Source organism: Fringilla coelebs (genome assembly GCF_963513975.1).
Source record: "Fringilla coelebs genome assembly, chromosome: 1".
In the NCBI taxonomy this organism is placed as follows: domain Eukaryota; kingdom Metazoa; phylum Chordata; class Aves; order Passeriformes; family Fringillidae; genus Fringilla; species Fringilla coelebs.
The window spans coordinates 147,823,406-147,842,244 of record NC_140028.1 but is presented as its reverse complement, the minus strand read 5'-3'; the positions used below and the strand labels follow the sequence as shown (position 1 = coordinate 147,842,244).

The 18,839-nt window shown below is 42.3% G+C and overlaps 1 protein-coding gene across 6 annotated transcripts in view; it reads left to right on the top strand.

Moving 5' to 3' along the window:
• The window catches only part of LOC311156477 (sodium channel protein type 5 subunit alpha-like), a 216,366-nt gene that overhangs the window by 165,370 nt on the left and 32,157 nt on the right, over positions 1-18,839 (top strand). For all 6 annotated transcript variants that reach the window (XM_084210431.1, XM_084210430.1, XM_084210428.1 and 3 more), the window contains 2 exons: positions 7,814-7,968; positions 11,796-11,969. In XM_084210431.1, the coding sequence (XP_084066557.1) occupies positions 7,814-7,968; positions 11,796-11,969 (329 nt within the window). The remainder of the gene's footprint in view (positions 1-7,813; positions 7,969-11,795; positions 11,970-18,839) is intronic.

Sequence of the window (18,839 nt, the reverse complement as noted above, 5' to 3'; positions counted from 1 at the left end):
GCAGACACCACACAACGCTTTCCCAGAGCAGCAGCACTCTGTAATTTGATCTCTCTTAAAATAACCAGACCTACCTGGAATTCCACAGTGCAGGACCACAATGGAACCCACCCAGTTTGTCAGCTCTTCCTCAGTGCTGTCTGTGGGATGCAGGGTCGCAAGCAGGGCTCTTCCAGATGGATCACTGGAAGTATTTAACCAGCTTTGAAGCCTGCTGATCATCCTGGCAGCAGAAAAATCCAGAAACAAAGCCACTGTGGGCTGAACCCCAAGCTTGCCTTGGGTTACTCCCACCCAGGTTCTGGCTCCTGCACCCTTCCTCCTGACACCCCTGCTCCTGCATTTCATTTTATTCCTAATCTCTCTTAGTTCCTCCCCAGTGCCTGTGCAAGTCAAGGTGTTTTTCTCTTGTCCCAGGATGCAGCCAGCTGAGCCTTGAGCTCTAAATGGGAATTGAAGGAGAGCCTGCTCTCCTGTCCAGTGACACCTGCAGGTGCAGGTGGCATTCTCCTCAACACATCTACTCTTCTTTCCTGTGCAGCACATATTATCCATGCACATTTTTCAGAGTTTACTGTTTTGGTTAAATGTGATCACAATGCTCGTAGATTTGGCAAAAAAGGCACAAACACAACGTGTTTTTTTGCTCATAAAGTTTTGAGTCAAATTGCCATAAACTGAAAGTCCAAATGACTCTTACAGCAACGACATTCACATTAGGTTTAATTTATGCAGGGAAACAAAGTGTTTTCCTGTAATCAACTGCTATTAAATATTTCCAATATTTTTGCCCAAACTTACTATTGCAGTTAAACCTCATGCAGCTGTCACTTCAGTCTAGTTAAAAACAAGTAAGCCAACAAACAGCAGTCTAATTAGCTGAGATGACAAGGCTTTAAACTACAAAAATGAAATATTGAAGGGCATGCACTGGGCAGGTTTATCTAGTGCTGCCTTTACTGATTTTTTATAAAGAGATACAACAATATCTGGTACATTTGGGAGTATGAAAGTTAATATTTGTGAAAGAAGGAGATTATGTGAAAAAGAAGAGGGAGAGGAGAAGGGTTAATTTCTTAACTTCTTTAGCTATCTAAATTCAAATGATGACATTTCTCAACGCATCCAGCATAGGTTATGTCCTGAACAAATATGTTCCAGATTCAGGCCCCTTTTTTTCAGATAACAAAGGCAACAAAGATAATGCATGTTCTTGAAATAGTTGCTGAAAGTTTGCTGAGGTCACAGTTTTCCGGGAGTTGGGTGACCCAGATAAGCCATAGGTCGTTTTTCTTGGGGAGACTTGTTAATGTGTTATCATCTCAAAATAGCTTTGATTAGGGTCAACAGGGAACATTCTTGGGTCAGGAAATGTGAAGGCAAGGTAGGGTCACAGCCCTGGCAGCGAGCAATTATTGCTGGGAAGAACCTGATAGAAATGGAGAGACCATTTCTGGTTGCCAGTTGGTGGGAAAGGAACATCTATCCAATGCCAGCTATTTGGGTACTTTTTCCTCCAGATGCCTTGCAACACTCCATTCCCGTTACCTCCATCGGTATGTGTTCTCTGCAGCAAAATTTACTCCCTCTTTGGGCATTATCTTCTGTGTCTCACAGAAGGTCATCCAAAGAGAGCCCTCGGCCCACGGCGCTCTCCTCTCTCCCAGACCCTAATAGGAGAAAGATTCCACCAAGTCCTTAGGCGTAATTCCCCGCTGGCAGAGGTTTCAAGGGAATCTCTCCAGAGGGTCATGAGGGAATGAGCAGCCTCGCTCAACGTGGGGTTGGTGGCAGCTCGTGACACCAAGGACGCCCAGAACCTTTCCATGGTCACATCCTCCCATGTGACGGCGGTAGGAGCCATTATCGCTCCCAAAACGCCCAAATGTCAGCTGGAAAATGCCACGGGCCCAAGTGAAGTTGCTCTGATTAGTGGTGGGATCTGTGTCCTGCCCTTCCCGACCGCAAAGAGCGGCTGTTCAGACGCAAAAAAGGGGAGAGAAGAAAAAAATAGATCATTAAATGGAGTAAGTCTAAACAGAGTTACAGGGGCTGCCACCAGATGAGTTTTAAAGGCTGAGTAAAACCAAGCCAAACTCAACAAAATGTGCCCATTGGCATCCTAGGAAAAAAATCATGGAACAAACCCAAGTTTTAAAGTATCGCTTCCCTCTGGCTGTCATACCTGAGATACTCTGTTTTTCCACCAGCAACAGTGTGCTGGCATTATGTTGTGAGCAATTTTCAGGCATCGTGAGACTCTTACAGCCCTAGTACACATTCAGAATGAAATTTAATACAGGTTGGACAGGACCTGTGGATTTAAAACTCATCCACCCCCTCACTCAAAGCACGGATGACATCAGTGGTAGGACAGGCTGCCCACTGCCTTTGCTCCAAGGCATCACACTCCTTGATGATGTGTTTTGAGGAGAGTAGCAGAAGGTAAACAAGAAATGTACCCTTGTTAAGCCCTCAGAACAGTAAAAACACCTGGCTGTAGTTTTGTCAGATGCACTCTTGGCAGCCCCCAGTTGCAGCACACAAGTAGAATCTCAGATCTCCTGGTGTGTCTCAGGTACCCAAATGCTGGAGACAGTGATTGTTAATCTCTCTTTCACACTATAAAACCCAGCTGTGCAGTCACAGAATCATGCAATGCTTCAGGTTTCAAGGGACCTCAAAGGTCATCCCATTCCAACCCCCCTGAGTGAGTTAGTAGTTGGGCCAGAAGGTGAGGAAAGGGTTAAATGAGAAGGGTCTGCTGAGATCATGTTCCCTCCAGCATGGGAAAACAGTTGGGGTCTCTCAAAGGGGGTAGAATTGGGTTTGCTCTCTTATTTGTGCATACCCAGGTAGCCAGACTGGTCATTAAAAACTCAGCTTGACACACACACACACACACACATATATATATATATATATATATATATATATATGCACACACACACACATATATACACACACACAGACACACACATATATATACATATATATAAAAATAAAACCCTTGTTATGGATATGTACCTCCTTGAGTTCATGCTTAGGAAGCTGTATTTTGTGTCAAACCAAGCAATGCTGTAACCAGCGTTCAGAGCTAAGAAAAATACTGTTTTATTCTAAAAATGAATGTCCCAATAATTGAGAACTCTTGTGTGAAGGCACTCACAAAATTGCTGTGGTTTGAACACAAGGTACCACATTTGCTGGACAACAGAATGGAAAAATGAATTGGTGTTCCTGGTTTGTTGAGAGAACCAGCAGCCTAATCCATCCACAGGAAAAATAATAATTTAATGAAAATTTAAGTATATATATTGTTGTGAACAAGCAGTGGATTTGTAAATTCTTTGCCCATAAGCCAAAAATCAGTAGGCTTGCCTGTCAGGCATTGAGGAGGAAGGTTTTGCAGTGTAACTCCCACATTTACAAAGAGATTTTTTTTTCCCAATGCAGCAAGGTAATGCAATCAAATCTAAGAGCTCCATGATTAGAGTGCACCAGGCTAGAAAATGTGAACATGGAACTAAAGGGATATTTACACAGAATGCATTGTATATTAAATTCCTTCACCTTTTTTTTTTTTTTAAAGCATATTTTAATCTTCAGTTTGTGTTATAGGACACCCTAATGACTGAAGGGACTATTTCCTTTGTTCTGAAATATGACTGAAAAGTAAATAATATCATGGTGTACTAATGCATTTGGAAAGGTTTCTTGAAATAGGCCTCTGTTTTATGAGAAATGGTATGAAATATCCGAATGTCAGTTGAAAACAGACATTGTTCTTGGACAACTTGGCCACAGAAACAGCTTCACAGATTTACCAGTAAATAATTCAACCCTTTGAGGGGACTTCTTCCACTGTTCTTGTTCTGATGAGCAGTAATCTACCAACCAAAAGACCATGGTGGAAATGAGTCAGTTTGCTCCCAAAAATGATGCAGCCCAACACAAATTACTGTGGCAAAACTAAGCCCTGGCAACATCACAAGGTGGTCAGAGTCTTCTGCACAACCAGTTCCCTCCCAGCACTGATTTCAGTGGCAGAGCACAAATCTGTTGGGCCAGGCAAGATGAGTATCTGTCATAAGAAAATGCCAGAGGTTTTATTCCTGCCTTGACACTTGCTGTGATAAAAGGTGTTAATGAAAGTTCTCCTCTGTGTGGATTAAATGCAGCAAAGCTGGGCTTTGCTGACCACCTGCCTTATTATAGGAGCAGCTGAAGTTAGGATGGCTCACACCCTCTCCAGGTCATGCCTTAGATGCATCAAAATTATTTTGATATTTTGATTTCACAGAAATGGGGGGGAAAAAAAAAACCACCAACAACAAAGCTTTAGACTACAGACCAAGGTCAAGTAAACTTTTTCTGCATGGTAAAGGGAAGTTTCTAACTCAACAGTAAGCTTAGGTCAAGATGACCAGAGCAGTAGGCTACCAGCGTTAGCAAGAGTCCAGAAGGCATGAAAGAACAGCCAGAAAGGAAAATCACAAAATTTAAATAGAAACAGGTTTCTACTAATTCATTAAAAGACCTGTTTGGGGTCATGTTTTTTTTCTTCTTTCCTTTTTCTCTTTGTGAATAGTTAAAAGTAGCATTTCATGTGAATTGCAGACAGCACAATTATTCACGGAAGTACTGCTTGACATTAGCAATTGTAGCAGAATCTGGTCTAAACATTTCTGAATTGGGCCCAATCAAAAGCATGGGATTTAATAGCACTGTGATTTTAGGCTGACTCATCTGATAAGCTATTTTGGATTTTTCAAGGTATTACTGTCAGTAACTAGGACTCTTTTTTCAGATTGAAATTGCATGAAAGCAATCAAAGAGCATTAAAAAAAAAAATTAGTGGTGCTACCTGGCTTTCTGTCTTTAAAAATACCTCTCTGTACTGGTAGGCTATCAGATGGAAGCCAGCTGAATCAGTAATAACCTGGTTTAACTGTGTTGTCAGTATTTCCTATCACAAATGAAGTGACTTTGGAACCCACAGTGCCCTGCTCATTAGTGTCTAATATGAAGGTGATCCCTAATTTTAGCTGTGCCAGGGCTCAGGTAATCATGTGGGCTCCCTGTGTGGTGGAACTCCTCCAGGGAATGATTCATCCAATTTTCTTACAGTGGGGAAAACCACTTCCTGGGAGATTCTAACCTTTCCCAACAGTATTTACAGAGCATTTATACTTTGTAGGAGCATGACAGAGCATGTCATGCCTGTTACTGGCTGGGCCTAAGAGATAAAAAAGCCAAGTAACCATCTAGGTAGAAACTTATGAGAAAAGAGCAAAATGTTTCTGTATAAATGTTTTAAGTAAGAAAAAAAGCTGATTTTTTTCCCCAGTTTGAAATTGGTTTTGGGAAGGAGATAGGTGCAAGGACAGTTAATTCTACTGCAAACAGTGGCTACTTCCAGTACAAGGGGGGATTTCTGCTTAACACAAAAAATCCACATTACAGAGTGAACAACCTGCTCATTAAGCCCTTCATTTGATAAGTGAGGCATTTCAGCCCAAGCCTTTGATCTTCCTGATTCAAAGCTGGGGTGACAATGAGGTGGGCAGTCTCCCTGAATCATAAACCCAGAGAGTGAGCCAGACACCTGAAAGGTGGTGATGGCCATGTGGGCTGTGGGGCCAGAAGCAGGGCAAGAGTTTTCTGGCAGCCCTGCTGAGGTGCAGCCCTCGGTCATGTTGTGCTGGTGGGATTCTCCTGATGGGCCTCTCTCAGCAGAGAGTCTGCTTTGTGAAGTCTGTTCTGTGTACCTACTTCCTAAAATACACCCAAACCCACATGCACTGCCAGCTGCGAGCATTGTACTGGTTTTAACAAAAAGTAGTGACTAATATGATGTCCTTTTATCGCTTGCCTTGATTCTTTAGTGTTTGGGATTGAAGTGCTTAGAAGGATAATTCTTGCCTTTGCTGAAGTGGTACCTGACCTACAAAGGGATAGAGAGCTGGTTCTTACATTTCCATCTTCTCCCGGAATTATGCCTTTCTAAAAAAGTTTGAAAAATTTAGTGAATTCCAGCTGAGCCCAGAATTCCTCTGAGTTCCAGAATACAGTGGTAAACTGGGAGATGCTGTGGGTCTGTGTGATACAGGCATTGGGAGAACAAGTAATTACGTGCTATGATTACCTGGACATAAATGGTTTCTTGTCATTTTAGTCCCACATCAAAACCTAGCACAGCCAAGAGCCCACACCTAACCAAAATCTCCAAAATGTGAGGGGAAAATTTCTGGGGGTGGTTTCTCTGTGAAGGATGCTACAGTTGTGCTGCTGCATTGGAGGGATCTGGTATAATAAGAACTCACAGAAAATGCCAGGAGCACCAGAGCAGACTTAGCATCTCTCTTCCTCCTGGCAGAGCCCTGTGCCAGCACAGACTCACTTCCAGCTGCTTGGAAATCCCAACATCATCCCAGGAGCTGCACTTGGTCTCCGTCCACACCACAGGCAGCTCAGGTGCCTCAGCTGGGCCACCTTGAATTGGCAGCAGCTGCTCTCTCTGTAACCTTGGCACTCACCCTCTTTCCTCCCAAGCTGCCTCCCCTCAGTATTATTTCTACTCACAAAAACACTGCGTTGCATCACTGTGGTAAGACATCCTCCCTCGTCACTTCTCACCACTGGCTGTGTGTTTTAAGACAGGACTTTGGCCACATTCCAGCTACAGAAGCAGTTGGCTTGTGGCTTTTTTTTCTCATGATTAGGCCAATAAAACTGCATAGTTAAGTCTCTTCCTATACAACACATGGAATTAATGTAAGGTAAGAAGCTTGCTTTTGAAAACAACTGAGTTTTTGAGGGTCATTCTCATCAGCAAATGTGACACTTGAGTCAGATTATCTGATGTAAGACTGACTGGCCAGGACAATTCCTGGCTCCCAGGGTTCTCTCACACCATTTTAAGTTCTTGCCCAGCACAAGGAAATGCACATGGTGTTTTTGAAGCGGGAGAGAGGGATCTGTCTGTTACCAATGACAATATCTTTTTGCTACAACAAATGAGTGTTGCTAAGGAAACAAAAAATGGCCATGGTTTTGCCTATCAGAAACCCTTATGTGATCCCCATTACCAGCACAGCACTTAGCTATCACACTCTATTTGTCACTGAGGTCAGAAAGTGCTACAAAGCATCATTGGGGATCCTGCTATGGAGCAGATATCTAAATTTCTGTGACATCAAAGGGGATTTAACTGCCTCAGTATAATTCCAAGATTGTTCTAATGCCTTATTTAAGCTAATGAGAGTCCAAGAGATCAAAATCTGCTCCTGCTTTTGCTGCCTGAGTCTCTTCAGCACATTGGTCCCATCTGCACTGTAGCACCTCCTCTCATCATCTCTCTTTCATCAGATTGCCACTTTTAATCAGTAATTCCAGTGGTATTGTACTAGCAAGAAAATAACCTTCCTCCATTCAAAAGGATGTGGAAGCTATCACTAATAACCTCCCAGAGTTATTAGTCCTGATCAGAAGTGCTGCCTGAGCTCAGTTAACACTTTTTGAATGACCTAGGGCACTGGTGATTCATGGCCAATACATTCTGTATCACAAAAATCATTGGGAGAACTCCCTGGGACACATTTTAAGTGATTTTGAATGTTTTTTAATAGAGGAGTGAGAGAGGGAAAGGGAAGGCAGAGCAGAGAGGTTTTGTGAGAAGCAAGAGAGAGGAAAGACACTCTGCAGCAGTCTATTGCTAAAAGAAATTTTCCTTAGCAGCTTCTTATTGCAGCTTTAAGAATTAAATAGGCCTTTTTTAACAATTCCTTTGGTTTTGTTTTATTTCTCACAGTCTGTGTGCGATTCTTCCCATGCTGTTCAGTGGACATCACAAAATTTCCAGGCAAAATTTGGTGGAGGCTGCGGAAGACCTGCTACAGAATCGTGGAGCACAACTGGTTTGAAACATTCATCATCTTCATGATCCTGCTGAGCAGTGGAGCCCTGGTAAATGTGACAGCATTTCCCAGCTGGTTATAAGTCATGGGTCTCCAGTGTTCTCCAGTTAAGCTGTCTCTAAGGTCTTATGAAGTCTTAGTGGTCAATTCTCAAAGCAAAGCATTTCTTCTGGGGCTAAAACAGGTTGACAGCTTTTCTGATTTCACCTGCCATTACCATATGGTGGGGAATTTTCTTCTGCTGTGACATAAAATTCTGACTTGCACATGTTTTGAAAAGAAAATCCTCGAGGAAGTCTGTGTGAGGAAGTTTGCCAGCACTGCTGCTTCAACATCCCATAGCTGCTTCTCCATGAGAGTTCCCATCTGGAGGCTTGCATTTTGCTCCAGGGGTGGCTTTGTTTTCTCCTTTTCTTCTCTTTTTTTTTTTTTTTAAGCACATTCTGTAACCAGCAAATCAAAATTATAAAAGACACAGAGGGTAGTGAATCACTGCTCCCCAAGGAGCTAGTGGGTGCCTGTATTCCTGTTTGGAATGCACCTTAGGTTAACACTCAGTTCCCTGCACAGCTCCTGTTTGTGCCCAGGTGAACGTGTGTCCATGGACACTGGTTGGTCATTGCCCAGGACTCTGATAGGGGATCCTCTCCTCCTGAGATCCCACTGCATTCTGGAATTATCCTCTGTGTATTTTCAGCCCTGGGCTCTTCACAGGGATGTATTTATATTTTTCTTTTGCATGTCAGGAATGACTGGAATTGTTGGGGTTTCTCCCAGTTTTTTACCCTGACCTAGAGCAGAGATTTGTATCAGGAGTTCTCCAGGCTTTAGTCTGGTGGTCACTGGTCATCTCCTTTGTGATGGAGTAAGGCACACACTTAATAAATTTGCAGGCAGTGCCATGTTTGAACAGGTTATCCATGCATTTCCAGAGGTCAGGATTGACTCCAGCCAGGTGAGTGAATCTGCCTTAAACAGTAAGGCAAACATCCTCTTAGAAAGCTGCCTGCTTCCCCTCACCAGGAATAATCACAGTAGGAAGGTGTGATGAAGGATGGCTGTAAGGGAGCAGATTTACTAAAAGGAACTGGAGAGGCAGCAGGCAGCAAACAGAATAAACTCCATCACAGCCCTGCACAAAAGCCCACCACCTCGCTGGGCTGTATAAATTATCCTGTTCTTCCACTCCAGTTGGCATCAAGGAGGCCTCAGCTGGAGCACTGGCTTCAGCTCTGGGCGCTGCACTTTGGGAAAGACGTGGGCTAATTGAAGAAACTCCAGAGAAGAGCAACACAAATTATCAGTGGCCTAAAAAAAGAGGAAAAAAACACCAAAGTACTGAGTTTATGTAGCTCAAAGAAAGTCTCTGAAGGGAGAGGTAAAGGTGGAAATACATAAATGTTGATGCAAAAAAGGAAAGAAATGGACTGTTCTCCTGGTCCACCAGAGATGGGCTGAAATGTCACCCAGGGGGTTTTATTTTATTATGAAAAATAAGAGGCTGAAAAACTTGGGTAAATAGTAGGCTTCTGAAAATTGTCACAGCTTTGCTGAAATGAATGGACTCTGACAGTTTTTGCACCAGCTTGAGCATCAGAATGTTAATTTTTGAATACATTTTAGAGGGGGAATGTCGCTTGCTATAATATGCTTTAGATGAATACACTTCCTTACATATGTAATTAAAAGTGCCTTAGATAACTGAAGACTGCAATATAAAGCTCATTTAATTTAAATTGCATGCATTCATTTAGTTTTTGCAGCTTTCAATTTAGCCAATGCAGTTCTGTATAAGGGCAAATTATCCTGCATTTTCTCACATATCAGCACCGTGCTTCAGTATTTGGACTGGAGATGTTGGAGGCAACACACAAATTTTTTTCCTGGTGTTCTGGGTTGCTCTCTTCCAAAAACTGAACTCTGGCTGTATCTCTGGGACACCCTAAGTTCTTAAGGGAGAAGAGCTATATATACATTTAAGCCAATATATATATATGTACGTGTGTGGTTAAACCATCAAAATATATCATTAGCTTACTGCAGAAGATGCAAAAACCTTTCTTAAGATTTTAAGCCATAAGCACCCAAACTGGAAGCCTACTTTTCAATAGTAATTTTGGATAAGACTGCAGGTATCCTGCTTAAATCTTTTTTTACAAACAAAGCAAAGCAGAAAAAAAAAAAGCCCTTCTTGATATTTTATATGACAGAGGTTTCATCCATTGTCACCGTGCAAAAATTCAAAGCACCAGAATTTTGTCATTTGGGTAATATCCATAGCTTGTCCAGAAGTACAGAAGTGTCCAGGTAGCACATTTTTCATCCCTTAATAAGCTGCTTCCTGACTGACAGTGTGCTTTTAGCAGACAAAACACAATGTACTTTTGGACAAGTTAGTAAAAGTAGGGAGAGCAAAGGAGGGAGAGGAGGAAATCACTTTAAATGGTTTGTTGTTATTTTTGCAGTAATTGCAAAGTACAGCAAGTCATCTGACAAAGTGAGTGAGCCCCTAGGAGGAGTGATAAACTCCAATCTGTGCCTTGTTTTCAGGCTTTCTCCAGCAGCTCTTTCACACCCTTGAAATATCATTTTTGAAGGCAAGATAGGAGACAGGGTTGCAGCGAAAACGTCACCCCAAAGTGTGGGGACAAATGGACAAGCTTTGGCACGGGCTGCCAAAGCTTTCTTGTCAGTTTAATTACTGTTCCCTGGCAGGCAAAAGAGCAGTGTGACTGCCTGAGTGACAAGTACCACACTTCTTGTATCTCCAGGCACTGGGTGCTTGCTAACTTTATGAAGCTTCTCAGAAAGTAGCTACAGATCTGGAAATATGTAAATGCAGATAATTCAGATGATTAGCACAGACCCTCTCAAATTATGTTTCTTGCTGCCAAGTGCTCTGGGTCACACGATGGGATGAGAGTAATATGCCACAGCTTGGGTTATCCAGGTTACAGGGACTTGGGAGCAGCTTGTGTAGCAGCAAAAGTAGCTGGGGAAGCAGACCATAATTTCACTTAGAAGCCCCCAAACAGGCTGCATATTGGCAAACCTGACACCAGGATCCTGCCTTTTATTTGGCTTATGCTATAAAGTGAAGACTAAATTATGAGACATCTTTATTTTCTTTCTTTTGGGAGGCACATTGGTTTAGATCTTAAATATTTTAAAGGGGTTATTCAGTTGCTCGTATTTGATACAGACACTGAAACTCTTTTCATAATGCTCTGCATGAGATTAGTTGGAGAGACAGATGAGATGGGGAGATAGATACCTTGACCTTTAAAACATTATTGTTCTGCTAAGTGAATAATAATGAGCATTTCTTGAGGCAGAGAGCTGTAGCCACCTGAAATGTGATGGCTGAACAGAAGCCAGGGAACTCCAGTACTCCATAACACAGGCAGGTTAATAACCCAATTTGTCATCATTAGCAATAAGATCTATTTGGCTAGATGCAAGGGTCATATTCTGCCTCCTAAATATAGACATCCTGTTCCCTGGGACATCTGAGGTACCTGGGTAGCGTTGGCACAGCCAGCAGGAGATGAGGCAGGATAAATCTGGGCATTTTGGAGCAGCACTCTGCTCATGGGTTCACATTCCAAATTGGGGGTGCAGAAGCTTTTCCTACACTCAAAGGATATCCAGCCAGTACAGCCAGTAAAGGCTGGAGAGAGATAGCCAAGCCTGTGTCCATTGTAGGGGAAAGCTGAACAGATCTCTCAGGTCAGGGCCAGTCCTGTTTGTGCCTGAACACTCTTTTTAATTGTAATGTTAAATTACATCAGAAATCACAGACTGTACGTGATAATTTATCAAATATAGACCTGCAGGGCTCAGGAGCAGTTATTAACCAACCCTTTGTACTTCCAGGCCTTTGAAGATATTTACCTTGAAGATCGAAAAAACATAAAAACCATGCTGGAATATGCTGACAAAGTATTCACTTACATCTTTGTCCTGGAGATGCTCCTGAAGTGGGTGGCTTATGGCTTCAAGAAGTATTTCACCAATGCCTGGTGCTGGCTGGACTTCCTCATTGTAGATGTGAGTATCATTTTGGAACTACAACGTTTCTCGTGTTGGATTTTGCAGTGGGTGGGAAAGGGCCCTTCAGTTTGGCAGCTTTGCATCTGTGAAATGACAGCTGTCACTCTGATTCTGAGCATCAACCCCAGGCAGAGCCCAAAGGAGGTTTGGACGTGTAACTGAGCACCCCCAGGACCCAAAGCAAACAGGAACACTGTCAGGGGTGACATGGATGTGTCACCCTGCTAATCTGAGGCACATCCATCCCCTTCCCATTCCCAGGAATTCTCCCTTTCCTTCAGCATTTAACATCTCATTCTATTGCTGGCCATGGGTTTATGTACAAATCATGAACAGGATGGGACTGCTGAGGAACTGCTGTTTATTTTCTAGCATCAGTCCCATTACATGGTTATGGCAATGGGAAGATGCCAGCAGCTCACATCCCATGCAGCAAAGAACTTAATGTTACAACTTACTTTAAAAGTTTTTTGACCAATCACACAAAGCAAAAGCACATTGACAGGAGTTCCATCCAACCACTATAAGCACACGTACCTTTGGTTAAAACAATGCTTATTTTGAGTATAATACCTGCTTGTAAGCCTTAAAACACAATGCACAGAGCTCCATTATTAAGCTTAGAACTCCCTAATATCTCACCAGATATACTTTTCTGTAGCTTAGGGAGTTATTCTAGCCAAGCATTAATACACAGACCATTGTTCTATTTGCTCTTACTTTCTACTTCACATATAACTTTTATAGCTCTAATCACAGTTCTGCTGTTTCTGAGGCCTGCCTTTTGCATCTTACCCAAAACCCTCTCATTTTAAGGATTCCCACTATTCTCCCTCTCAGTACAACTAAAAAGAAACTTCCATAACTGTGTCATTTATTAACTACCTTGTGTTTCATAGCTTTACTATAGTATATCTGTTTATTACTTGCTCAAAGGATCTTTTTTGCTGTGGAGAGGGGAGCTTACTTTCAAGGATTAACTGCACCATTTTTTTGCCACATTAAATGACATTTAAGGATTCCCCCATTCCAAACTCCCAGCTAGCACAAGGTCCAGCTACCTCAGCCTGCTGTGCACATGACCTGGGCACACCAGTTTTCAGCAGATTAGAGGAGCTGTCCTTGGCGGAGCTCCTGGCCAGGCTGCCAGCAGTGTGTAACAGTATGTTCAGTTCTGGCTCCCAAATATTTACCAGTGCAGGAGTCCAGGAGAAGGTGTGAAAAGTCCTCTTGGCAAAGTGTCTTCACTACTACAAAACGTTGCAAAACACTCCAAATCCTTGAAATGCCACCACGCTTACTTCCACTGATTTTAGGATAATCCTTAGAAGTCTGAACAAAAGGAAGCTCGTGCCCCAGGAGTGTTGCTAGTACCAGATTTGGCTCCTTCAAAGATTCACTTTGAATTGATGTGGGATCTGCCAAACCTGGGAAAAGCCAGCAGCACCACGTCCTCCAGATGAAGTCTAACATTTCATCTCAGTGTATCAATAAGGAGGCAAAAATCTCCCTGAGGCCACTTCTTATTAGCTTGAGGTATTAATGTGGGAGGCTGGCAGAGCTTTGCCATGATTATGTAATTTATTAAACTTCGGAGAAATTATTTTTCCCCATTTTACATCTGAACCTTGACTCCAGGGAAGAACTGCACTTTCTTTGGCCCCAGCCCAGGAGAGCACTTCAATGGGACAATTTGCTTGTTTGAAGTTATGGTCATGTTTAAGTGCACTGCTGGATCAGAGCCTCTGGAAGCTTCTCCAGAGCTTTAATAAATTGATTTATGAAAAGGAAATTCTTTACATAAATTGTCGGTCATAAATTCTTCTTTGCATATATGCTTAGAAACCTTTTTAAAGGGAAGGCACTCATTTTTCTCAGATTAGCTCCAGCAGAAGAGGAAGCCCTCATTTAATTATTTAACCACAAAATTGGAGTCTACCTGCTCCTAAGTTATAACCCAGCTCTGAAAACTGTTCTTACTGTGATTTAGGTGACATAGCTTTTCTTTTCTTTTTCCTCCATCTCCAAAATGGGACTAATAGGACCCACCTAAAGTACTGGATGGGCTTCCAGGAATTTGTTGTTCAAGTTTCAGTGAGCTTCTGAAGAGTAGAAGGGCTGGGTGAGGGATGAATTTGGGCACAACCATAAGCAGAGGTCTTCCTGGTGGGAGCAACCCTGTGCAGGATCAATTCACTGAGGCTGTTTGGAAATCTGTTGCAGTTTGAAATTAGTAACACACATGTAGGATAACATCTCATTAACACCAAAGAGAGTAACTCACCAACTAAGCTGAATTCTGTCCCCCGTGTGCAAACCTCCATTGGAACAGGAGCCACACAAGAACACAAAGTCCAAATGTAAATTAGGTGCATGTTTGCCTTTTAATGGTGGAGTTTATAATGACAGATTGGAGAAGCAGCCACAGGGAAAGGGGCTTCTCTATCCCATCACACATCCTATGGCATAAAACAGGGGGGACACCAGCCCTGGGACTCCCCTTGTCCCTGGAAAATAAACCCCAGAGCCTTCTTAGTGACCCAGAATGTTTCATTTTCTCAACCCACTTTTAAATGTTCCACCCACATTGAAATGTTCATTTTGCAAGCTCCCAGTCCAACCAAAAAGTTGTTCCACCCTTGAGTTGTTTTGGTTGTTGATTGACTCTAGGCCATCACTTGTTCTTTAGGGTTCTCAGTGAAAAAATCTTTTCCCCCTGCACTATTCTTTTCTTAAAAATATTTTCCCAGTGCAGATTATGAGAACCTGGTGCTATATTTTTAGCAGGTTTAACAGATGCTTTTCTCCTACCCTATTGCTAACCCTGCCACTCTGAATTGGCACAGTAATATCCTATAATTTTTCCAGCACACTTTTTATTTCAATTTACATTTTCTTTTTGGTGCTTTGAGAACCAAATCACTGCAACTGAGCTGCAGAAGGCAGTGAATGGGTGAATTAGCTGCTCCAAAAGAAGCAGATGAACCACTTGTCTGATTTTCTCAAATTTATTTGTTTAAAATTATTCACTTAAAAATTCCTGATCTGCAAATTATTCATTAGTGGTTTGGTATCAGTATTCAAAATTCAAGCTGCAATGGTCGATTTTTGATTGGACATGTGAAACCATCTCTCATCTGTGTTTTCTCATTGTACAAATGCAACTCTGAATCTATTTTCTGTTTTGAATAATTCATAAAACCGGCTCAAAATTTGCATGTATTCACTATTCCTAAATAGGATTTGAACCCAGAGGGGTTATAAGCATATTGCTGCTGAATTTTTTTTTCTATATATCCTGCCTTGTGAAAGACCTTTGACCCTGATTTGGGCCAGTGGAACAGCAGAGTCTCCATCTGACAGTTGTGGATTACTAAAGAAAATTCTGTTTTGCAATGCCTGAACATCAAAATACAGAGTAATCCACAAACTGAGCTATTTTTGCTGGATGTAGAATCCCTAAAGGATGATCTCTGCTAATGGGCTTCTCAGCATCTCAAAGAAGTGTGCTAGGGTAGCAAAGAGCTTTCACATACATTGCAACACAAAAATGTTCTATCAACCACTCTGCTGCAGATTTCTCTGGGAGAAAAGAGAAAGGGTTAATCAAACCACAAAATGCAGGCTCATTTCAGCTCAGGGCACCTGGGGGAGATGCCTTAGATGTCTGCTGGAAGTTGGGCATACTGAACAAACAACATCAATGTACGTCCATTGGTGTACATCCATCCATACAAGTCACCCTGTGAAAAAGAAGGGTACTGCTGAAAGTAACGCCCTTCTACACTGCAAATGTCAGCTCCCTGTGCTCATGGACTGCAGTGGTGAGCTCTCAATCCACAGCTCTGTTCACATGAGGGAAAGGCAGATTGCAGTGTATCTGTGCAGACAGACAGAAGTGTGGACAGACATCAATATTGCCATCACGAATGACATTTATGCACAATCCTCTTTCCTTGGATGCATGGGCAAGTATTTTCACAAAGAACAGATATTTTCCAAGCACCCATGAAATCAAAACCTCTTTGAACAAAGCAGATTAAGTGAGGAGTCTGAATTTAGCCAGGGCTGGAGGCAAGTGGCGCCCAAAGTGAATGTTTGTGGGAACTGCTCTCCACCAGGCCGGTCCTGCAGAAGCAGAGCTCTGAAACAAGGAGCAGAGAGACTCCACCAGCTGTGCAGGCTGGTGTCATGCTTGATGTTCCTTTCAATTGTTTCCTCTGACCTATAAATATTATCTTGAGCTTATCTAGCTTGAGCTTCAGCCAATTAATTTTGAGCTATGTCCCAGTCTCTGCTGACAGCAGATGGATTATTCCATTGCATGGTCAGTTTGGGAAAGACATCACTCTGGGCTTAGCATCATTCAGAGTCAGGAGGTGTTGCAGTCAACAGCTTCTTCACTCACTGTTCATGCACTGCAGGCAGAGGTGAGAGGCTGGAACCCCAGAGAAGCTGTCACAGACAGCTCATGGGACCGAGGTGTGAACTCCCAACTCATTAGGAAGAACACTCAGGAAAAAAAGTTGCAGCCAAGTTTCATTGCCTGTGGCATTCACAGAGAAATCCTCTTAAACCTGGACTAATGTCATCACTCCACAAAAGTCCATTATCACAAATCCATCGTCTCCATTGCAGCTTTTGTGTTCAGTTTAATTGACCAAATTAGTCTCAATCCAGGCTTACAAAAACCCAGCCTGATTGTCCAGTTCTGATTTCAGAGATGAGGGTTTCTCCACCAACACTTTCTAAGATTATGCTGTCTTTCAAGTCTTCACATGCAGACAAAGCTATTTTTCTTAAACAATTGCTTTGTTTCTTAAACAAATAGGGATGCTGGCAGCCTCCTTCCCCTCCAACCATCTCCAGCAATGGTTGGTCCTTGCACTGTGTCCTGCAGCAAGGAGGGGAGAACATCTCTAATTCTCAGTTTTTGCCCTGATGCCCTGCTAGTTTCTCTCCAGCTGGGTTACCCGCTGTGAAGATTGTTCTTTCCACCCCTTTTCCATCTCCTCTGCCATGGAGGGAGGGGCTAACAAGAGTTTTGGGTAGTGGATCTGTCTGCAAAATAGCTCAAGCATGGCTCAGCAGTGGATTTGAAGTCCAGGCATCTCAAAAAATTATTCAGCAAATCCACTCGGCAGGATTTTGTAGATGCTTTTATGGAAATGAAATTATATGTATTTTTCACTCTCCTCAAAAGCTTTTGTGAGTGGTTCTAACACAGCATGTTTCTGGTGTTTGCCTGGAGCTGCTCAGTTGGTAACTGGAGATTTGTATTCCCCACTGAGCAGCTTTCCAAATTTCCTGTTTGCTGCCAAATTTCCTGTTTGCTTGTTTGAGATCTACTCATGGATGTTCAGGCATTAAATGCACCATCACTTTCCCTGAACACTTAAACAAAAATAATGGTATTATGTTTTCCAAGATAGTTCCTGGAAAGCACTTGGTCTAAGATTTGTGCTTCAAATGCTTCACTGTCAGACAAGTTAAGAAGCAGCTAATAATCCTTGAATCTGAGATGAACATTTTGAAACAGTCTTTCCCTAGTTAAAATTGAATTGAATTAAATTATGCCCTTGTGTCGGATTGTCTTTAAGTGACAATTAAAAACTTGCTGTGTGAAGTAAATATTGATGGCTTATGATTACTTTAATTGTTTTTTTTTTCCATCTGTATTCCCTGTTGATTAGCAAGGTGATTTCTGTTTGCTGTACCAGTAATTACACAATCTGCTGTAATGAGTCGTTCCCAAACAGCACTGAAATCCAATTTGTATTCCTGGGACATTACCCTAAGAGCATGTGAATTTTGTCTAGTTTCTGTTCAGAAAAGCACACAGGAGCAGAATGACAAAAATACAGCCAAGGCAAATTAAAGATAATATTTCTTGTCACTTGGAGCAGCATCTTAAGAGAGAACTTATTAGTGCTCTCTGTGAGCTGTCAAAAGTCCATGGGTACAGCAGGGTGTTATAACTTCAGAATTCAGTTTCTGACTAGCTGTTTCCTCACAGCAAATGCTCATGTGGGACTTTTGAAGCTGTCTCAGTGCACATTCTTCTGAGCCTCTCTGAAGGCATAAACCTCCCAAATAACCAATAGGAGTGAGATTCCTGAAGCCAGGGAGCTCAGTTTTGAAGAGAAAAATAAAAAAGAAAAAGAAAGAAAGAAGGAAAGAGAAAAAAAAAATGCTCTTTTCGTACATATTGGCTAATTGAGGATAAGTGAAAAGAAAAAAAATCTACATGGAGAGAGGTGGTTTTAATGTGTGTTAGCAGGTCAGTCGAGGCTGTAAATCTCCCTTCTGCCCCCACACACTTTATCTCAACACAGCACATGCAAAAACATCCAAATGTCTGGTCTTATCTTGGTTTGCACCTCATGTTGGTACCACATGGATGCTGAAAGGGGAGAACCCAAGCTTTGCCAAGAGGAAGCACAAGCTGAGTTTCAGACAAGGCGCAGCAGGACAAAACAAGCTGCAGCTGCAGGAAAAGGGGTGGAAAACAGAGGTGAGGCGAAAAGTCCACTGTAAGCCTAGTTCACCATCTGCCTGCACCTTGCAAAGTGGTTGGGAGATAAATAATTACTGCAAATGCTGAAGAATTTCAGTTACTGAAGCAGATTTTCAACTTTCAAAAGTGCTGTGAAAAACTCATCTCCACTCAAATCTTGCTGAGCTAGATTTACCAAACATTTTTATTTCTCAAAGTTATTTAAAGATGGAGCACTTTTCAATGTCCTTTTTTTGAAGACTATGCTTAAAACGAAAAGAATTAATAAAAACCTGGAGTGTTTGCATGCAACTTGCTTGGCCCTTTCCATCACTGGGAGTGGAGCTGCCAAATTCCATACACAGGGATGT